Source organism: Mus caroli, unplaced genomic scaffold, assembly GCF_978045245.1.
Source record: "Mus caroli unplaced genomic scaffold, Mus_caroli_1 scaffold_20, whole genome shotgun sequence".
NCBI lineage: Eukaryota > Metazoa > Chordata > Mammalia > Rodentia > Muridae > Mus > Mus caroli.
Genome location: NW_028227275.1, coordinates 42,315,023 through 42,332,589, shown reverse-complemented (window position 1 = coordinate 42,332,589; position 17,567 = coordinate 42,315,023). Strand labels below are relative to the sequence as shown.

The window sequence follows — 17,567 nt, the reverse complement described above, 5'->3', positions numbered from 1 at the left end:
AATATTTAAAAAAAAAGATACATCCCCAAGGTGGGCTAATTAGATCTAGTCCTACTTGGGAACATAACTTGCCATTCCTGGCTTTTTTCCCCCCTGTCAATGTAGCTTCCTGTATTAAATGAGATATAATTTCATTTGGAAAGCTGTAGTATGTATGTAAATAGGTACAAATGTAGGTAAAGTCTAGAAAGGAGACCAAAAAAGAATAAATGCTAAAGGTAATGTGTGCAAGGACAAGAGGACACGTGGGACATAGGGAGGAGAACACACGTGGAACATGGGGAGGAGAACACACGTGGGACATAGGGAGGAGAACGATTTGTGGGGAGGGTACAAAGGGGGTGCATGAGGAGCAGGGAGTGGGAGACTGGAGAAACAAGAACCACAAGAACACGCTACCTTGCTGAAAATCTCACAACACGCATGCTGATGTATATTAAAAGTCGTTAACACACTAGGATGTCCTATGCACTTGGACATTGGGAAGACTGCAGTTCATTGTGCCATCCCTGAGGTCCAGGGTCATCATACTGAGGTTAGGGTGAATATTTGAGGCGTCACTAATCACTATGAAGGAAAGGTCTTAGTCTCTAAGTTTAAGTGAGCCCAGGGCTCCCGCCTATTTGCCATTCTGCAGGAGGAATGAGTTGATTTGTATTGGGAGTTAACACTGAGGCTCCCATAGTAAGCTCCACTCCACATGGGATTTTAAAAGTTTATTGTTTTTCCTAAGAGGCTCCTAATTTTTGTCACCTTCTTTGAAACAGTTTTTCTTCTATAAGTAAAATAGAACCATGGTGCTTTGAAATGGCCAAGCAAGGAATATTTTCTCCTGTGGCTTAAATGCTGATTTTTTAAAATTTATTTATTTATTTATTTATTTATTTATTTATTTATTTATTTATTTTCTGAGACAGGGTTTCTCTGTGTAGCCCTGGCTAACCTGGGAATCACTCTGTAGACCAGGCTGGCCTCGAACTCAGAAATCTGCCTATCTCTACCTCCCAAGTGCTAGGATTAAAGTGCTGCCCTTAAATGCTGATCTCTTTTGTTTTGTTTTATTTTGTTTTTGTTTTTGTTTTCAAGACAGGGTTTCTCTGTGTAGCCCTGGCTGTCCTGGAACTCACTCTGTAGACCAGGCTGGCCTTGAACTCAGAAATCCTCCTGCCTCTGCCTCCCAAGTGCTGAGATTAAAGGTGTGTGCCACCACTGCCCGGCTTAATGATGGTTCTGTTTGAAGGCATTTCTAAGGTAGATTCTAAACTGAGTACCTTTCTGATTTTTCCCTATCACAGATCACCATATTTGATGCTGATTCTGAGGAGCACCAAGATCTTGATTTGGCCATCCTCACAGCTCTGCTGAAGGGTGAGTGACCTAGTTGATCTGCAGTTCCACCTCTCCTCCTGGTCTTATGTTCTAGAAGTTGCTGTGCTTTCCATCTAGGTATTTTAAAATAGATTATTCCTTTCCTTCCCCCTAGGTACAAGCTTATCAATATCAGAACAATTAAATCTGGCAATGGCTTGGGATAGAATGGACATTGCCAAGAAACATATCCTAATTTATGGACAACATTGGAAGGTATAATGAAAATGACATTACTTGAAAAAAAGTATTTTGCATATTGGTTTGTTGGGGGTAGGGATAAAGACAAAATTGGAGGAGAATCAATTATCATTCTGAGGCCCAGGCACCCAGGGAAGCAAAGGCATGGCTCTTCCATGGTTTGTTTCCCTGAAAACAAAATTTCTCTGACTTCTTGAAGGTTGAAATACAAAGTTAAAAAGATCAAAAGGCTAGAAAGATTTTAAATTTGTTTTTAAATGAATGTGATTTTGCTTTTTATTTTTTAGAACTGAAATATTGTCTTAGTGGCATATATATATATATATATATATATATATGTATGTATAAATGTAGTATTTATAGTGAAACATATAGAGGCTACCACAAGAAGACTAAAAACCAATAGATTCTCAGCCCTTAGCATCTTAATCCACTGAAAACACCATGTGTGTCTCCTGTCTCTATACTTACCCTTATTTACACGCTGTGATTAGTGTTGTTCTAAAGGGTCAGACTAGATCACAATGCTAAAATGCCTACAGGAATCTCTTGTAACTAAACCAAGATTAAAGCTGTTGTGGTCTGAATTGACTATGCAAGTGACAAAGATGAGGGGAATAATTATTGCCAAGGGAAAAACTTTATTCTACAAGTTGTCCTTGGAAAGATTTGTGGGTCACCTCAAAGTCAGCATCCCGTGAGAGTGAAGGCCATTCAGCTACTTGTCACACTGCTGACATGTGAGCTATGATAACAGTTGTCCAGGATAAATTGTAAACACTTTAGCTAAAAGTACTGACTCTGCTTGAGAGCCTACGACTCTCTGATAGATGACTAGATGGAGAGACAAGACTTGGCATCTTTGTCTTCATATTGCCTATTCCTTTTCTGCTCACTTTTGACTCAGACTCTGCTCTGCATGTAGAAGTGCTGGTCATTTGAACAATGGTTTGTTCAAGAGTAAAATGAAAGTTTAACTTGACCACTGCCAGCTGGAGTGGGTCTGCGTTTCTTCTACTTATGCATTCTCCAATACTTAAACACCAGCATTCCCTCATTTGTGCAAGAAAGGACAGATAATACTCTGAAGATTTTGAATGGAGCTGAACATTTCTTAGTCCACCAAGTATAAGACCAGGATGCTTGTGTGTAAGAGGAATGCTGTTTGAAACTTTGGTTATGACTAGTGGACAACCACCAAATCTTAGATCATTCCCCTAAAGGAATCAATTAAATCCAGCAGCCTTTTGTTGGCATGAGCAGCTGGTATCCCCTTGAGCTCATTTCTATTGTTACCCTGCTGCATGGTGCTATCTTCTACTTTCTACAGAAACCAGCAAAAAGCAGGAAAATGAGGTCAATATTAGTGATAATGCCAATTAATATTTTACTAAAAATTTAAGTTGTAACATACTTCAGTTGTGTTTCATTCAAACTAACACATGCACATGGTTTAAAATATCAAATAAGGTTAGAAGACTATAAAAATTATGATTTCCTGTTACAATGAGCCCTTACACTTGACATTTTTGATAGTTCTAACTTTCTAAATTCTAAGTTTTATCACATAATACTTTCTGATTCACCGGTCTTAGACACTTCTTGGCCTTTTTGTCTTGTGTGGTTCACCCTGTAGTGTCCAAAGATGTCTTCTGGTTTTGGTGCTTGGTTGTGTTATTCTGATTCCCTCACCAGCATGGAATCTTCTTGTTTGTTTACTATTTCTCAAGATTTCTTTTCTAGCTTTACTCTTCGGTAATGAGGCATGGACTAGCAACTTCCCAAGAAAGAGCATGGAAGATAAGTCTTCAGAGGACCTAACATATGGCTATATTTTAACTCACAACTAGAGATATTTTAAAATTCGTATTATTATTATTATTTTGGTGGTGGTGGTAGAGATTGGGATGTTGGTAGTTGGTGGTGGTGGTGGTGTGGGTCTGTGTATGTGTAAGTGTGCACATGCCACGATACCCAGGTGGAGATGAGAGGATAGTTTTGTGGAGTCAGTTCTTCCCTTATACTGTAACATAAGTTCTAAGGATTCATCTCAGGGAGCTATGCTTTCAGGGTAAATGCTTTTGCTTGTTCTAGAACTACTTATTTTTTTTCCCCTGTAGGATTTTGAGTGCCCAGCACTGGAGTTGACAAATGAGCATAATTCTGTCTTTAGATCCTTTGTGGCCATTTTTCCTTCCTTACAAGTTTTAAAAGATGTACTTTCTCCAAGGCTCTGAACTTTCACAATGCTGTATGTTAGGTCTTGTATTGGCTCCTTTTCTATTGCTGTGATAAAACTTTATGAACAAGGCAACTTATAAAAGCAAGCATTAATTAAACTTAAGGTTTCAGAGTGTCAGAGTCTATGAGAGTGGAATAAAAGCATGGTAGAAAGAACAGTTGAGAGCACATATATCAAAACCAGAAGCAGGAGGCAGAGAGGCACATGGGAACAGTGCAAGTCTTTTGGACCTCAGAGCTTGCCCCTAGTAACACACCTTATCTAACAAGGCCACACCTCTTAGTCCTTCTCAAACAGTTCCACCAACTACAGACCAACCATTCTGTTATATGAGGCTGTGGGGGCCATTCCCATTCAGAACACCTACAGCTTCATTATGTACATTATTTTGAACCTGCTTCCATGGGTCTGTTCCTCTGTTTCCCCTAGATTCCTAGAATTTCCTAGATTCCTGTTTTCTGAGTATTCCATTGATGACTGCTCATTGTGCCTCTTGCATTTCTTGTGTTTGTGTTTTCTAGGTTTTCTCAATTTCTCAGACTCAGTGAAGCCTTTCTTTTCTGGTAGCACAGGGTTAGTCTAGGAATTCCTAAGAGTACATTTGATTGCTGAGTGGGCACTCTTCCCTCTGTGTTCAATGGCACCAGGAATAAATCTTATTTTTTTTTTCCTATCTGAAACTATTCCTAATAGTCCTTTTGAGCCATTCCTCCTGAATTATTTGGTTCCAACTAGCTTTTTGATCCATTTGCATTAACATTTTACTTAAGGGTGAAGACAGACAGGGAGATGTTTTTTGCCCTGTGAGTTTGAACTTCAGAAAAAGGTCATCTGATGCTGTTTGCTGGGGGACTCCTCTCAGTGTGAGCACATTCATGTCTTCTATTCCATTAGTGATGATGCTAGGAAAGAAATCTCTGAGCCAGCTAGAGGGTGCAAGCCTCTCTGCTTGTGGTAAAGGGTGAGCCTTTTCTTAAGTCATCAACTCATCATACTTACAGAATCCTTGTGTACCCTGAACTCCATTACAATTTGAAAAGGGTGCTTAGACTGTCTAAGGCTAAAGTTGAACTCTGTCCTCATGGCCTTCTAAGTTCTGCATTGTAATTCAATAGAGTATGTGTTGTTGCTGTTCTTTTTTTTAATTTTTAATATTTTTTATTATGTATTTTCCTCAATTACATTTCCAATGCTATCCCAAAAGTCCCCCATACCCCCCCCCCACTTCCCTACCCACCCATTCCCATTCTTTTGGCCCTGGCATTCCCCTGTATCGGGGCATATAAAGTTTGCAGGTCCAATGGGCCTCTCTTTCCAGTGATGGCCGACTAGGCCATCTTTTGATACATATGCAGCTAGAGACAAGAGCTCCGGGGTACTGGTTAGTTCATCATGTTGTTCCCCCTATACGGTTGCATATCCCTTTAACTCCTTGGGTACTTTCTCTAGCTTCTCCATTGGGAGCCCTGTGATACATCCAATAGCTGACTGTGAGCATCCACTTCTGTGTTTGCTAGGCCCCGGCATAGTCACACAAGAGACAGCTATCTCTGGGTCCTTTCAGCAAAATCTTGCTAGTGTATGCAATGGTGTCAGTGTTTGGAAGCTGATTATGGGATGGATCCCTGGATATGGCAGTCTCTAGATGGTCCATCCTTTCATCACAGCTCCAAACTTTGTCTCTGTAACTCCTTCCATGGGTGTTTTGTTCCCAATTCTAAGAAGGGGCATAGTATCCACACTTTGGTCTTCATTCTTCTTGAGTTTCATGCGTTTAGCAAATTGTGTCTTGTATCTTGGGTATTCTAAGTTTTGGGCTAATATCCACTTATCAGTGAATACATATTGTGTGAGTTCCTTTGTGATTGTGTTACCTCACTCAAGATGATGCCCTCCAGGTCCATCCATTTGGCTAGGAATTTCATAAATTCATTCTTTTTAATAGCTGAGTAGTACTCCATTGTGTAAATGTACCATAATTTCTGTATCCATTCCTCTGTTGAGGGGCATCTGGGTTCTTTCCAGCTTCTGGCTATTATAAATAAGGCTGCTATGAACATAGTGGAGCATGTGTCCTTCTTACCGGTTGGGACATCTTCTGGATATATGCCCAGGAGAGGTATTGCTGGATCCTCCGGTAGTACTATGTCCAATTTTCTGAGGAACCACCAGACTGATTTCCAGAGTGGTTGTACAAGTTTGCAATCCCGCCAACAATGGAGGAGTGTTCCTCTTTCTCCACATCCTTGCCAGCATCTGCTGTCACCTGAATTTTTGATCTTAGCCATTCTGACTGGTGTGAGGTGGAATCTCAGGGTTGTTTTGATTTGCATTTCCCTGATGATTAAGGATGTTGAACATTTTTTTCAGGTGCTTCTCTGCCATTCGGTATTCCTCAGGTGAGAATTCTTTGTTCAGTTCTGAGCCCCATTTTTTAATGGGGTTATTTGATTTTCTGGAGTCCACCTTCTTGAGTTCTTTATATATATTGGATATTAGTCCCTTATCCGATTTAGGATAGTTAAAGATCCTTTCCCAATCTGTTGGTGTTTTTTTTGTCTTATTGATGGTGTCTTTTGCCTTGCAGAAGCTTTGCAGTTTCATGAGGTCCCACTTGTCAATTCTCGATCTTACAGCACAAGCCATTGCTGTTCTATTCAAGAATTTTTCCCCCGTGGCCATATCTTCAAGGCTTTTCCCCACTTTCTCCTCTATAAGTTTCAGTGTCTCTGGTTTTATGTGAAGTTCCTTGATCCACTTAGACTTGACCTTAGTACAAGGAGATAGGAATGGATCGATTCGCATTCTTCTACATGTTAACAACCAGTTGTGCCAGCACCATTTGTTGAAAATGCTGTCTTTCTTCCACTGGATGGTTTTAGCTCCCTTGTCGAAGATCAAGTGACCGTAGGTGTGTGGGTTCATTTCTGGGTCTTCAATTCTATTCCATTGGTCTACTTGTCTGTCACTATACCAGTACCATGCAGTTTTTATCACAATTGCTCTGTAGTATAGCTTTAGGTCCGGCATGGTGATTCCACCAGAGGTTCTTTTATCCTTGAGAAGAGTTTCTGCTATCCTAGGTTTTTTGTTATTCCAGATGAATTTGCAGATTGCACTTTCTAATTCGTTGAAGAATTGAATTGGAATTTTGATGGGGATTGCATTGAATCTGTAGATTGCTTTTGGCAAGATAGCCATTTTTACAATGTTGATCCTGCCAATCCATGAGCATGGGAGATCTTTCCATCTTCTGAGATCTTCTATAATTTCTTTCTTCAGAGACGTTGTTGCTGTTCTTGTGTTGTTGTTTTAGTTCTGAGAATTGAATTCAGGGCTTTGTCCACATCATTTGCTCACCCATAGAGTTACATCCCCACCTGATTGCTTTTGAATGTCTTATACAGTGGGCACACTGTGTTAGTTTTACTGGGTAGTTTCTACTAACAGTTCCACTATGGCCTCAACATTAGACTGAGCATGTTGAACTGCTCTGTGGTGCTGCTTTTATATGGCATAGATCTGTGTGGCTTTTGAAGCTTCTCATTTCAACTGTTAGTCTTTGAGTGGACTGTTGAGTTAACCATCACTTGACCAACTGCTTTCCACATTTTACACTGCTGTTCTCATTTCCTCCAATTGCACCCCCCCATCCTCCCCTTCTGCCTGGTACTTGTGAATCAATTTGTTCAAAGTAATCCCTCTGCTATGGTTTTAGTAGAATTTTTGATTGGGGAATATTAAATGAAAATGTCCACTATATCATTTATATCCCTTAACCAGGTAACGTTTAAATGGAAGAATGATGGTACCCAAACAAACAAATGAACAAACAACAAAAGTGAAACCAAAAATTAAAAAAAATCCAGTAGTCAAATGAACTAATGAACATTTACTTCCATGTTCAAACTAAAAGCAAACCCAGAAAAGCTTAGATTTTCATTACAATTACCTTTAAGACTCATCGTCAGATTGAGAGATGTTGAGGGTGTTACAGTGTTTGTTTTTTTTCTTATACAAAAATGTGAATCATTCTTGACTACATCTTCAGTTAGGCCCTGAACATTTCTTAGGAAGGTTATATTTTATAATGATAACATCTATGTAGAGTTATTCTTATTTTTCTTATGTTAATTGTTTCCTTTTTGTTTTTTTGTTTTTGTTTTTCGAGACAGTGTTTCTCTGTGTAGCCCTGGCTGTCCTGGAACTCACTCTGTAGACCAGGCTGGCCTTGAACTCAGAAATCCGCCTGCCTCTGCCAAGTGCTGGGATTAAAGGTGTGCGCCACCACCGAGTGGAATGTTAATTGTTTTCATACCTCTTCCTTCTTTGTACCTCCCAAAGCCTGGTGCTCTAGAACAAGCAATGCTAGATGCTTTAGTGATGGATCGAGTGGACTTTGTGAAACTTTTGATAGAGAATGGGGTGAACCTCCACCGCTTCCTCACTATCCCCCGGCTGGAAGAGCTCTATAACACAGTGAGTATGGAATACTTCATGTCAACTTGCTCAGGAGTTGTTTGCTAGTTAGCTTAGGGCTTGCCTATCTTCCCCAATGCTCGTGTACCAACATCGTTTTCAGAAATGTAGATTTACTGTCCAACTTAAGTCACAACCTTACCAATTCCAATTTATTTTAAGACATAGACAGCAGTATGAATAAGAACAAATTTTATGTGGAGTATCTTGACCTAAAGCTACTATTAATGTGTTGCTCTTGGTCCAATATGATGGATCACTGGGTAAAGGCACTTGTGGCCAAGGCTGACAACCAAGTTCAACCCTTGAGACCTGAACAGTGGAAGGAGAAAACTGACTTCAGCAAGTTATTCTTTGACTTCCATGTGTGCACACTTGTACACACACACACACACACACACACACACACACACACACACAAACACACAAAACAGATACAAAAATAGAAGATTTTCTTTTTTAAAAACTTCTTAAAACTTCTCTATCCAAAACTCTTTGTTGAAATGGATCTTGCTTCTCCACTGTGAAAATGACCATTGCTCATGCCAAGTTCCTTCCTGTCCCTTTCAATAATGTCCTCTCCTCAATGAACATTCACCGCTGACTTTCTCATTGTTCCAGTTAGTTAACAGTGATCTCCTTCTAGAATTTGAAATACTTGTAGCTTCTGAGCACACACACCTTCACACTGCTAGTTAAATTTAGGATATGTGTTACTCCCCATTTTCTATTACTGTGAACACTTCCTTGAACAGTTTAGGAAGCTAAATGTCATAAGGACTCAACAAAATATCAACTGATAGAATGTATTTGTGTTCAAAGAGATGTGATTATTTGGTAGAATTTATACATATATTAAAAGTAAAAATGCTCAGAATTTGTGGTTTTTACCACACAATATCCTAATATCCTTATTGTTTCTCTCTGTGTATCTGCTTTGAAAACTTTTTGAATGATCTTAGGGAACCTCTTCTTTTAGGATTAAGTAGTCTAAGCTTCATTACCAAAGATGTTAAAATTTTTTGATATTTTGTGTTACCTATGTTCTGAAATAAGCTGCTTCCAGCACATGATCATTAAATGAAATGATTCTTTTTCTTCTGTTTTTAATCACAGAAACAAGGACCAACTAATAAATTTTTGCGTCATCTTGTCCAAGATGTAAAGCAGGTAACCTAACTATGAAAGTTGAAAATACTCTTTGAGTATTACCTTAGCTTTGAGATGGCAGAATGAAAGTTTGTAAACTGTAGGTTTGGATTTTACTGTGAATTATTTACTCTTTGTAAATAGGATTCTGAATACCTTACTCACCAAATTTTACTCTTCTTTGTTTTCCCACTTTGTTTTTGGTTTTAAAGTTCGGCCCATCAAATAAGTGACACAAGCCATGGCAAACATAGCTCAGAGGGGTGTAGTTCAGTGACACAATGCTCATGTAAGACCCTAAGATCCATTGTCACCACCTCACAAAGAAAAACAAAGCAAACAGGTTAGATTTTGTGGGTCATGCTTATAATTATAGCTCTCAGGAGGCTGAGGCATGAGAATCTAGGCTGTATAGACAGGCTGGGCTACATATTTGACTCCATCCTGAAAGAAGCAATCAAAATAAGCAAAGAAAAATAATCAGCGGACCATCCACCCAGTGGATTATAGTCATCACACAGCCACGTAGAAGGCCAGCAGCACAGGTCTTTTGCTGATGCCAAGTGTGTGATTTCAGATGTTTTCCATTGACATTGTTTTGAGTATCAGTGGCCTCTTAGGGGTGCAAACAATGGTTTAGTATGTCTAAGCCCTATTGCAGGGAGTTAGGATGGTTCAATATCCTTGTGTATGGTTTGCTCAGAGTGTTCTCATTGAATGTTGAATAAAACAAAGCAAATCTTGAAAACTTCAAGTGTCTTCATTTGTCACTCAGAGTACATTTTAAGAGTTCTGTCATTTTTTAAAATGTGCTTGAATTTATTTTCACAGGATTTTTTTTTTCAAATTTTAAGGTTTTTCTTTCTTTCTTTTTTTTTAGTGAGTATTTTTATTAGATATTTTCTTTATATACATTTCAAATGCTATCCCAAAAGTTCCCTATAAACTCTGCCCACCCTGCTCCCCTACCTACCCACTCCTGCTTCTTGGCCCTGGCTTTCCCCTGTTCTGGGGCATGTAAAATTTGCAATACTAAGGGGCTTCTCTTCCCAAAGATAGCCGACTAGGCCATCTTCTGCTACATATGCAGCTAGAGACACAAGCTCTGGGGGTACTGGTTAGTTCATATTGTTGTTCCACCTATAGGGTTGCAGACCTCTTCAGCTCCTTGGGTGCTTTCTCTAGCTTCTCCATTGGGGGCTCTGTGTTTCATCCAATAGATGTCTGTGAGCATCCACTTCTGTATTCGCCAGGCACTGGCATAGCCTCATACAAGACAGCTATACCAGGGACCCTTCAGCAAAATCTTGCTGGCATATGCAATAGTGTCTGGGTTTGGTGGCTGATTATGGAATGGATCCCCAGGTGGGGTAGTCTCTGGATAGTCCATCCTTTCATCTTAGCTCCAAACTTTGTCTCTGTAACTCCTTTCATGGGTATTTTGTTCCCTATTCTAAGGAGGAATGAAGTATGATCTTCCCTCTTCTTGATTTTCTTGTGTTTTGCAAATTGTATCTTGGGTGTTCTATGTTTCTGGGCTAATATCCACTTATCAATGAGTGTATATCTAATGACTTCTTTTGTTTTATCATCCTTTATCATCCTTAGTGAGGTTTACCTCACTAAGGATGATATCCTCCAGATACATCCATTTGTCCAAGAATTTCATAAATTCATTGTTTTTAATAGCTAAGTAGTACTACATTGTGTAAATAAATGTACCACATTTTCTGTATCCATTCTTCTGTTAAGTGCCATCTGTGTTCTTTCCAGCTTCTGGCTATTATAAATAAGGCTGCTAGGAACATAGTGGAGCATGTGTTCTTATTACCAGTTGCTACTTCTTCTGGGTATATGCATAGGAGAGGTATTGCTGGATCTTCTGATAGTATTATATCCAATTTTCTGAGGAACCTCCAGACTGACTTCCAGAGTGGTTGTAAAAGCTGGCAATCCTACCAGAAATGGAGGAATGTTCCTCTTTCTCCACATCCTCGCCAGCATCTGCTGTCACCTGAATTTTTGATCTTAGCCATTCTGACTGGTGTGAGTTAGGATCTCAAGGTTGTTTTGATTTGCATTTTCCTGGTGATTAAGGATGCTGAACATTTTTTCAGGTGCTTCTCAGCCATTCAGTATTCCTCAGTTGAGAATTCTTTGTTTAGCCCTGTTCCCCATTTATAAAATGTGGTTATTTGAATTTCTGGTGTCCAGAATCTTGAGCTCTTTGTATATATTGGATATTAATCCCCTATCAGATTTAGGGTTGGTAAAAATCCTTTCCCAGTCTAATTGGTGGCCGTTTTTTTTTTTTTTTTTTTTTTTTTTTTTTTTTTTTTTTTTTTTTATCTTGTTGACAGTGTCTTTTGCCTTACAGAAGCTTTGCAATTTTATGAGGTCCCATTTGTCGATTCTCGATCTTACAGCACAAGCCATTGCTGTTCTGTTTAGCAATTTTTCCCCTGTGCCCATATCTTCGAGGCTCTTCCCCACCTTCTCTTCCTTTAATTTCAGTGTTTCTGGTTTTATGTGGAGGTCTTTGATCCACTTAGACTTGAGCTTTGTACAAGGAGATAGGAATGGATCAATTCCCATTCTTCTACATGATAACAACCAGTTGTGCCAGCACCATTTGTTGAAAATGCTGTCTCTTTTCCACTGGATGATTTGAGCTCCCTTGTCAAAGATTAAATGACCATAGGTGTGTGGATTCATTTCTGGGTCTTCAATTCTATTCCATTGATCTACCTGTCTGTCATTGTACCAGTACCATGCAGTTTTTATCACAATTGCTCTGTAGTACAGCTTTAGGTCTTGCATGGTGATTCCACCAGAAGTTCTTTTATTGTTGAGAAGAATTTTTGCTATCCTAGGTTTTTATTATTCCAGATGAATTTGCAAATTCCCCTTTCTATCTCAGTGAAGAATTGAGTTGGAATTTTGATGGGGATTGGATTGAATCTGTAGATTGCTTTTGGAAGGATAGCCATTTTTACTATATTAATCCTGCCAATTGATGAGCATGGAAGATTTTTCTATCTTCTGAGACCTTCTTCAATATCTTTCTTCAGAGACTTGAAGTTCTTATCATACAGATCTTTCACTTCCTTAGTTAGAGTCACACCAAGGTATTTTATATTATTTGTGTCTATCATGAAGGGTGTTGTTTCACTAATTTCTTTTTCAGTCTGTTTATCCTTTTTGTAGAGAAAGGCCATTGACTTGTTTGAGTTGATTCTATATCCAACTACTGCACTGAAGCTGTTTATTAGGTTTAGAAGTTCTCTGGTGGAATTTTTGGGGTCACTTATATATACTATCATATCATCTGCAAATAGTGATATTTTGATTTCTTCCTTTCCAATTTGTATTCCCTTGATCTCCTTTTGTTGTTGAATTGCTTTTGTTAGAACTTCAAGTACAATGTTGAATAGGTAGGGAGAAAGTGGGCAGCCTTGTCTAGTCCCTGATTTTAGTGGGATTGCTTCAAGTTTCTCGCCATTTAGTTTGATGTTGGCTACTGGTTTGCTGTAGATTGCTTTTATTATGTTTAGGTATTGGCCTTGAATTCCTGATCTTTCCAAGACTTTTATCATGAAGGGGTGTTGGATTTTGTCAAATGCTTTCTCCACATCTAACGAGATGATCATGTGGTTTTTGTCTTTGAGTTTGTTTATATCCTGGATTACGTTAAACCATCCCTGCATCCCTGGGATGAAGCCTACTTGGTCATGATGGATGATTGTTTTGATGTGTTCTTGGATTTGATTTGCGAGGATTTTATTGAGTATTTTTGCATCGATATTCATACGGGAAATTGGTTTGAAGTTTTCTCTCTCTGTTGGATCTTTGTGTGGTTTAGGTGTCAGAGTAATTGTGGCTTCATAGGATGAATTGGGTAGAGTACCCTCTGTTTCTATTTTGTGGAATAGTTTGAGAAGATTTGGAATTAGGTCTTCTTTGAAGGTCTGATAGAACTCTGCACTAAATCCATCTTGTCCTGGGCTTTTTTTGGTTGGGAGACTATTGAAAACTGCTTCTATTTCTTTAGGGGAAATGGGACTGTTTAGATCATTAATCTGATCCTGATTTATCTTTGGTATCTGGTATCTGTCTAGGAAGTTGTCGATTTCATCCAGGTTTTCTAGTTTTGCTGAGTATAGCCTTTTGTAGAAGGATCTGATGATGTTTTGGATTCCCTCAGGTTCTACTGTTATGTCTCCTTTTTCATTTTTGATTTTGTTAATTAGGATATTGTCCCTGTACCCTCTAGTTAGTCTGGCTAAGGGTTTATCTATCTTGTTGATTTTCTCAAAGAACCAGCTCCTGGTTTGGCTGATTCTTTGAATAGTTCTTTTTGTTTCCACTTGGTTGATTTCAGCCCTGAGTTTGATTATTTCCTGCTGTCTATTCCTCTTGGGTGAATTTGTTTCCTTTAATTCTAGAGCTTCTAGGTGTGTTGTCAGGCTGCTAGTGTACACTCTCTCTAGTTTATTTTTGGAGGCCCTCAGGGTTATGAGTTTTCCTATTAGGGCGCCTTCATTGTGTCCCCTAAATTTGGGTATGTTGGGGCTTCATTTTCATTAAACTCTAAAAAGTCTTTAAGTTCTTTCTTTATTCCTTCCTTGACCAAGGTATTGTTGAGGAGAGTGTTGTTCAGTTTCCATGTGAATGTTGGCTTTCTATTATTTATGTTGTTATTGAAGATCAGTCTTAGTCCATGGTGATCAGATAGGATGCCTAGGATAATTTCAATATCTTTGTATCTGTGGAGGCCTGTTTTGTGACCAATTATATGGTCAATTTGGGAAGAGGTACCATGAGGTGCTGAGAAGAAGGTATATCCTTTTGTATTAGAATAAAATTTTCTGTACATATCTATTAAATCATTTGTTTCATAACTTCCGTTACTGTTCATGTGTCTCTGTTTAGTTTCTGTTTCCAGAATCTGTCCGTTGGTGAGAGTGGGGTGTTGAAGTCTCCCACTATTATTGTGTGAGGTGCAATGTGTGCTTGGAGCTTTCTTTAATGAATGTGGCTGCCCTTGTATTTGGAGCATAGATATTCAGAATTGGGAGTTCATCTTGGTAGATTTTACCTTTGATGAGTGTGAAGTGCCACTCCATGTCTTATTTGATAACTTTGGGTTGGAAGTCAATTTTATTCGACATAAGAATGGCTACTCCAGCTTGTTTCTTTGGACCATTTGCTTGGAAAATTGTTTTCCAGCCTTTCACTCTGAGGTAGTGTCTGCCCTTTTCCCTGAGGTCTGTTTCCTATAGGCAACAAAATATTGGGTCCTGTTTGTGTAGCCAGTCTATTAGTCTATTTCTTTTAATTGGGGAATTGAGTCCATTGATGTTAAGAGAAGTTAAAGAAAAGTAATTATTGCTTACTGTTATTTTTGTTGTTAAAGTTGGGATTCTGTTCTTGCCGTTGTCTTCTTTTAGGTTTGTTGAAGGATTCCTTTCTTGCTTTTTCTAGGGTGCAGTTTCCATTCTTGTGTTGGTGTTTTCCCTTTCTTATCCTTTGAAGGACTGGAATCTTGGAAAGATAATGTTTGAATTTGGTTTTATTATGGAATACTTTGGTGTCTCCATCTATGGTAATTGAGAGTTTTGCTGATATAGTAGCCTGGGTTGGATTTGTGTTCTCTTAGTGTCTGTATAATATCTGTCCAGTATCTTCTGGCTTTATAGTCTCTGGTGAGAAGTCTGGTGTAATTCTAATAGGCCTGCCTTTATATGTTACTTGAACTTTTCCCCTTACTGCTTTTAATATTCAATCTTTATTTAGTCCATTTGTTGTTCTGATTACTATGTGTTGGGAAGAATTTCTTTTCTGGTTCAGTCTATTTGGAGTTCTGTAGGCTTCTTGTATGTTCATGGGCATATCTTTCTTTAGGTTTGGGAAGTTTTCTTCTATAATAGGTTTGGTCTTCTCATTGTGTCCTGTATTTCCTGGATGTTTTGAGTTAGGATCTTTATGCATTTTGCATTTTCTTTGATTGTTTGCCCATGTTCTCTATGGAATCTTCTGCTCCTGAGATTCTCTCTTCCATCTCTTGTATTCTGTTGCTGATGCTCGAATTTATGGTTCCAGATTTCTTTCCTAGGTTTTCTATCTCCAGCGTTGCCTCACTTTGGGTTTTCTTTATTGTGTCTACTTCCCTTTTTAGGTCTAGTATGGTTTTGTTTATTTCCATCACCTGTTTGGATGTATTTTCCTGTTTTTCTTTAAGGACTTCTACCTCTTTGGTTGTGTTTTCCTGATTTTCTTTAAGGATTTGTAACTCTTTAGCAGTGCTTTCCTGTATTTCTTTAAGTGAGTTATTAAAGTCCTTCTTGATGTCCTCTACCATCATCATGAGATATGCTTTTAAATCCAGGTCTAGCTTTTCGGGTGTGTTGGGGTGCCCAGGACTGGGCAAGGTGTGAGTGCTGTGTTCTGATGATGGTGAGTGGTCTTGGTTTATGTTAGTAAGTTTCTTATGTTTGCCTTTCGCCATCTGGTAATCTCTGGAGTTAGTTGTTATAGTTGTCTTTGGTTAGAGCTTGTTCCTCTTGCGATTCTGTTAGCCTCTATTAGCAGATCTGGGAGACTAACTCTCTCCTCTGAGTTTCAGTGGTCATACCACTCTCTGCAGGCAAGCTCTCCTCTTACAGGGAAGGTGCACAGATATCTGGCGTTCAGACCTGCCTCCTGGCAGAAGATGAAGGTCAGAAACAGGGCCTCTCCCAGAAGCTGTTAGCTTCTGTAGTTCACACTCTCACCTGTGCAGACTAGTCTCAGAAGGATCCGGGATCCAAGATGGCGCCTCCAGGTGCTCTGGCAAAGCCCTCCTGGGCGGAGCGGACACTTCTCCTCTGGCAGGGAAGGTGCCCAGATGTCTGGAGTCGGAAATGAGGTCTGGCTCAGAAACTTTCCTCTAGGGACCTTGGGGGTGTCTGCCGACTCCGCATCCAAGGTGACCTCTCCTGTATTTCTTTAAGTGAGTCATTAAAGCTCTTCTTGATGTCCTCTACAAGCATCATGAGATATGATTTTAAATCCAAGTCTTGCTTTTTGGGTGTGTTGGGGTATCCGGGACTGGCTGAGGTGGGAGTTCTGGATTCTGATGATGGTGAGTGGTCTTGGTTTCTGTTAGTAAGATTCTTACATTTGCCTTTTGCCATCTGGTAATCTCTGGAGTTAGTTGTTATAGTTGTCTTTGGTTGGAGCTTGTTCCTCCTGTGATTCTGTTAACCTTTGTTAGCAGACCTGGGAGTCTAGCTCTCCCCTGAGTCTTAGTGGGTCAGAGTACTCTCTGCAGGCAAGCTCTCCTCTTGCAGGGAAGGTGGACAGATATCTGGCATTCAGACCTGCCTCCTGGCTGGAGATGAAGGCCCGAAACAGGGTCTGTCCCAGAAGATGTGTTGCCTCTGCAGTCTGCACGCTCACCTGCACAGACTGGTCTCCGAGGGACATGGGATACAAGATGGCTCTCTTACCTGCTCTGGTGGACAGAGCCCTCCTGGGCAGAAAACTCCCCTCTGGCAGGGAAGGTGCCCGGATATCTGGAGCCTGTCTGTCCCAGAAGCTGTGTTGCTTCTGCCTTTCCCAGAAGCTTTGTAGCTTCTGCAGTCTGCACTCTCAATTATGCAGACTAGTCTCTGAGGGATCTGGGACCCAAGATGGCTCCCCCAGGTGCTCCAGCAGAGCCCTCCCAGGTGGACACCTCTCCTCTGACAGGGAAGGTGCCTGGATGTCTGGAGCCTGAAATGGGGTCTGTCCCAGAAGCTGTGTTGCTTCTGCAGTCCACTTGCTCACCCTTCGCAGTCTGTGAGCTGACCTGTGCAGACTGGTCTCTGAGGGACCTGGGAGCCAAGATGGCTCGAGTTCTGTCATTTTTTAATGCTTGGTTTCTCATTGCATAGAGTGTGGACTTTCTGCTTCTGTTGACTTAGTTGGAGAGTCAGACGAAAGGAACATGTTAACTTGGCAAATTTACAGTAAGCAAAATTGCCTATGCTGATATAAGTTACATTGATGTAAGCTATAGCAAAATGACTTGCCTAAATTATTTTCTAAGACTATATCTCAATATGCTGAAGAGAAAAGGATGGATAAGTTAACTGTTGTCTTCTGA

The 17,567-nt window shown here is 39.8% G+C and overlaps 1 protein-coding gene across 1 annotated transcript in view; it reads left to right on the top strand.

Annotated features, from left to right (window-relative positions):
• The window catches only part of Trpm6 (transient receptor potential cation channel subfamily M member 6), a 178,923-nt gene that overhangs the window by 64,144 nt on the left and 97,212 nt on the right, over positions 1 to 17,567 (top strand). Inside the window, exons 10-13 of the mRNA XM_021151275.3 lie at positions 1,296 to 1,368; positions 1,484 to 1,584; positions 8,156 to 8,290; positions 9,407 to 9,460. Coding sequence (XP_021006934.1) covers positions 1,296 to 1,368; positions 1,484 to 1,584; positions 8,156 to 8,290; positions 9,407 to 9,460 — 363 coding nt within the window. The remainder of the gene's footprint in view (positions 1 to 1,295; positions 1,369 to 1,483; positions 1,585 to 8,155; positions 8,291 to 9,406; positions 9,461 to 17,567) is intronic.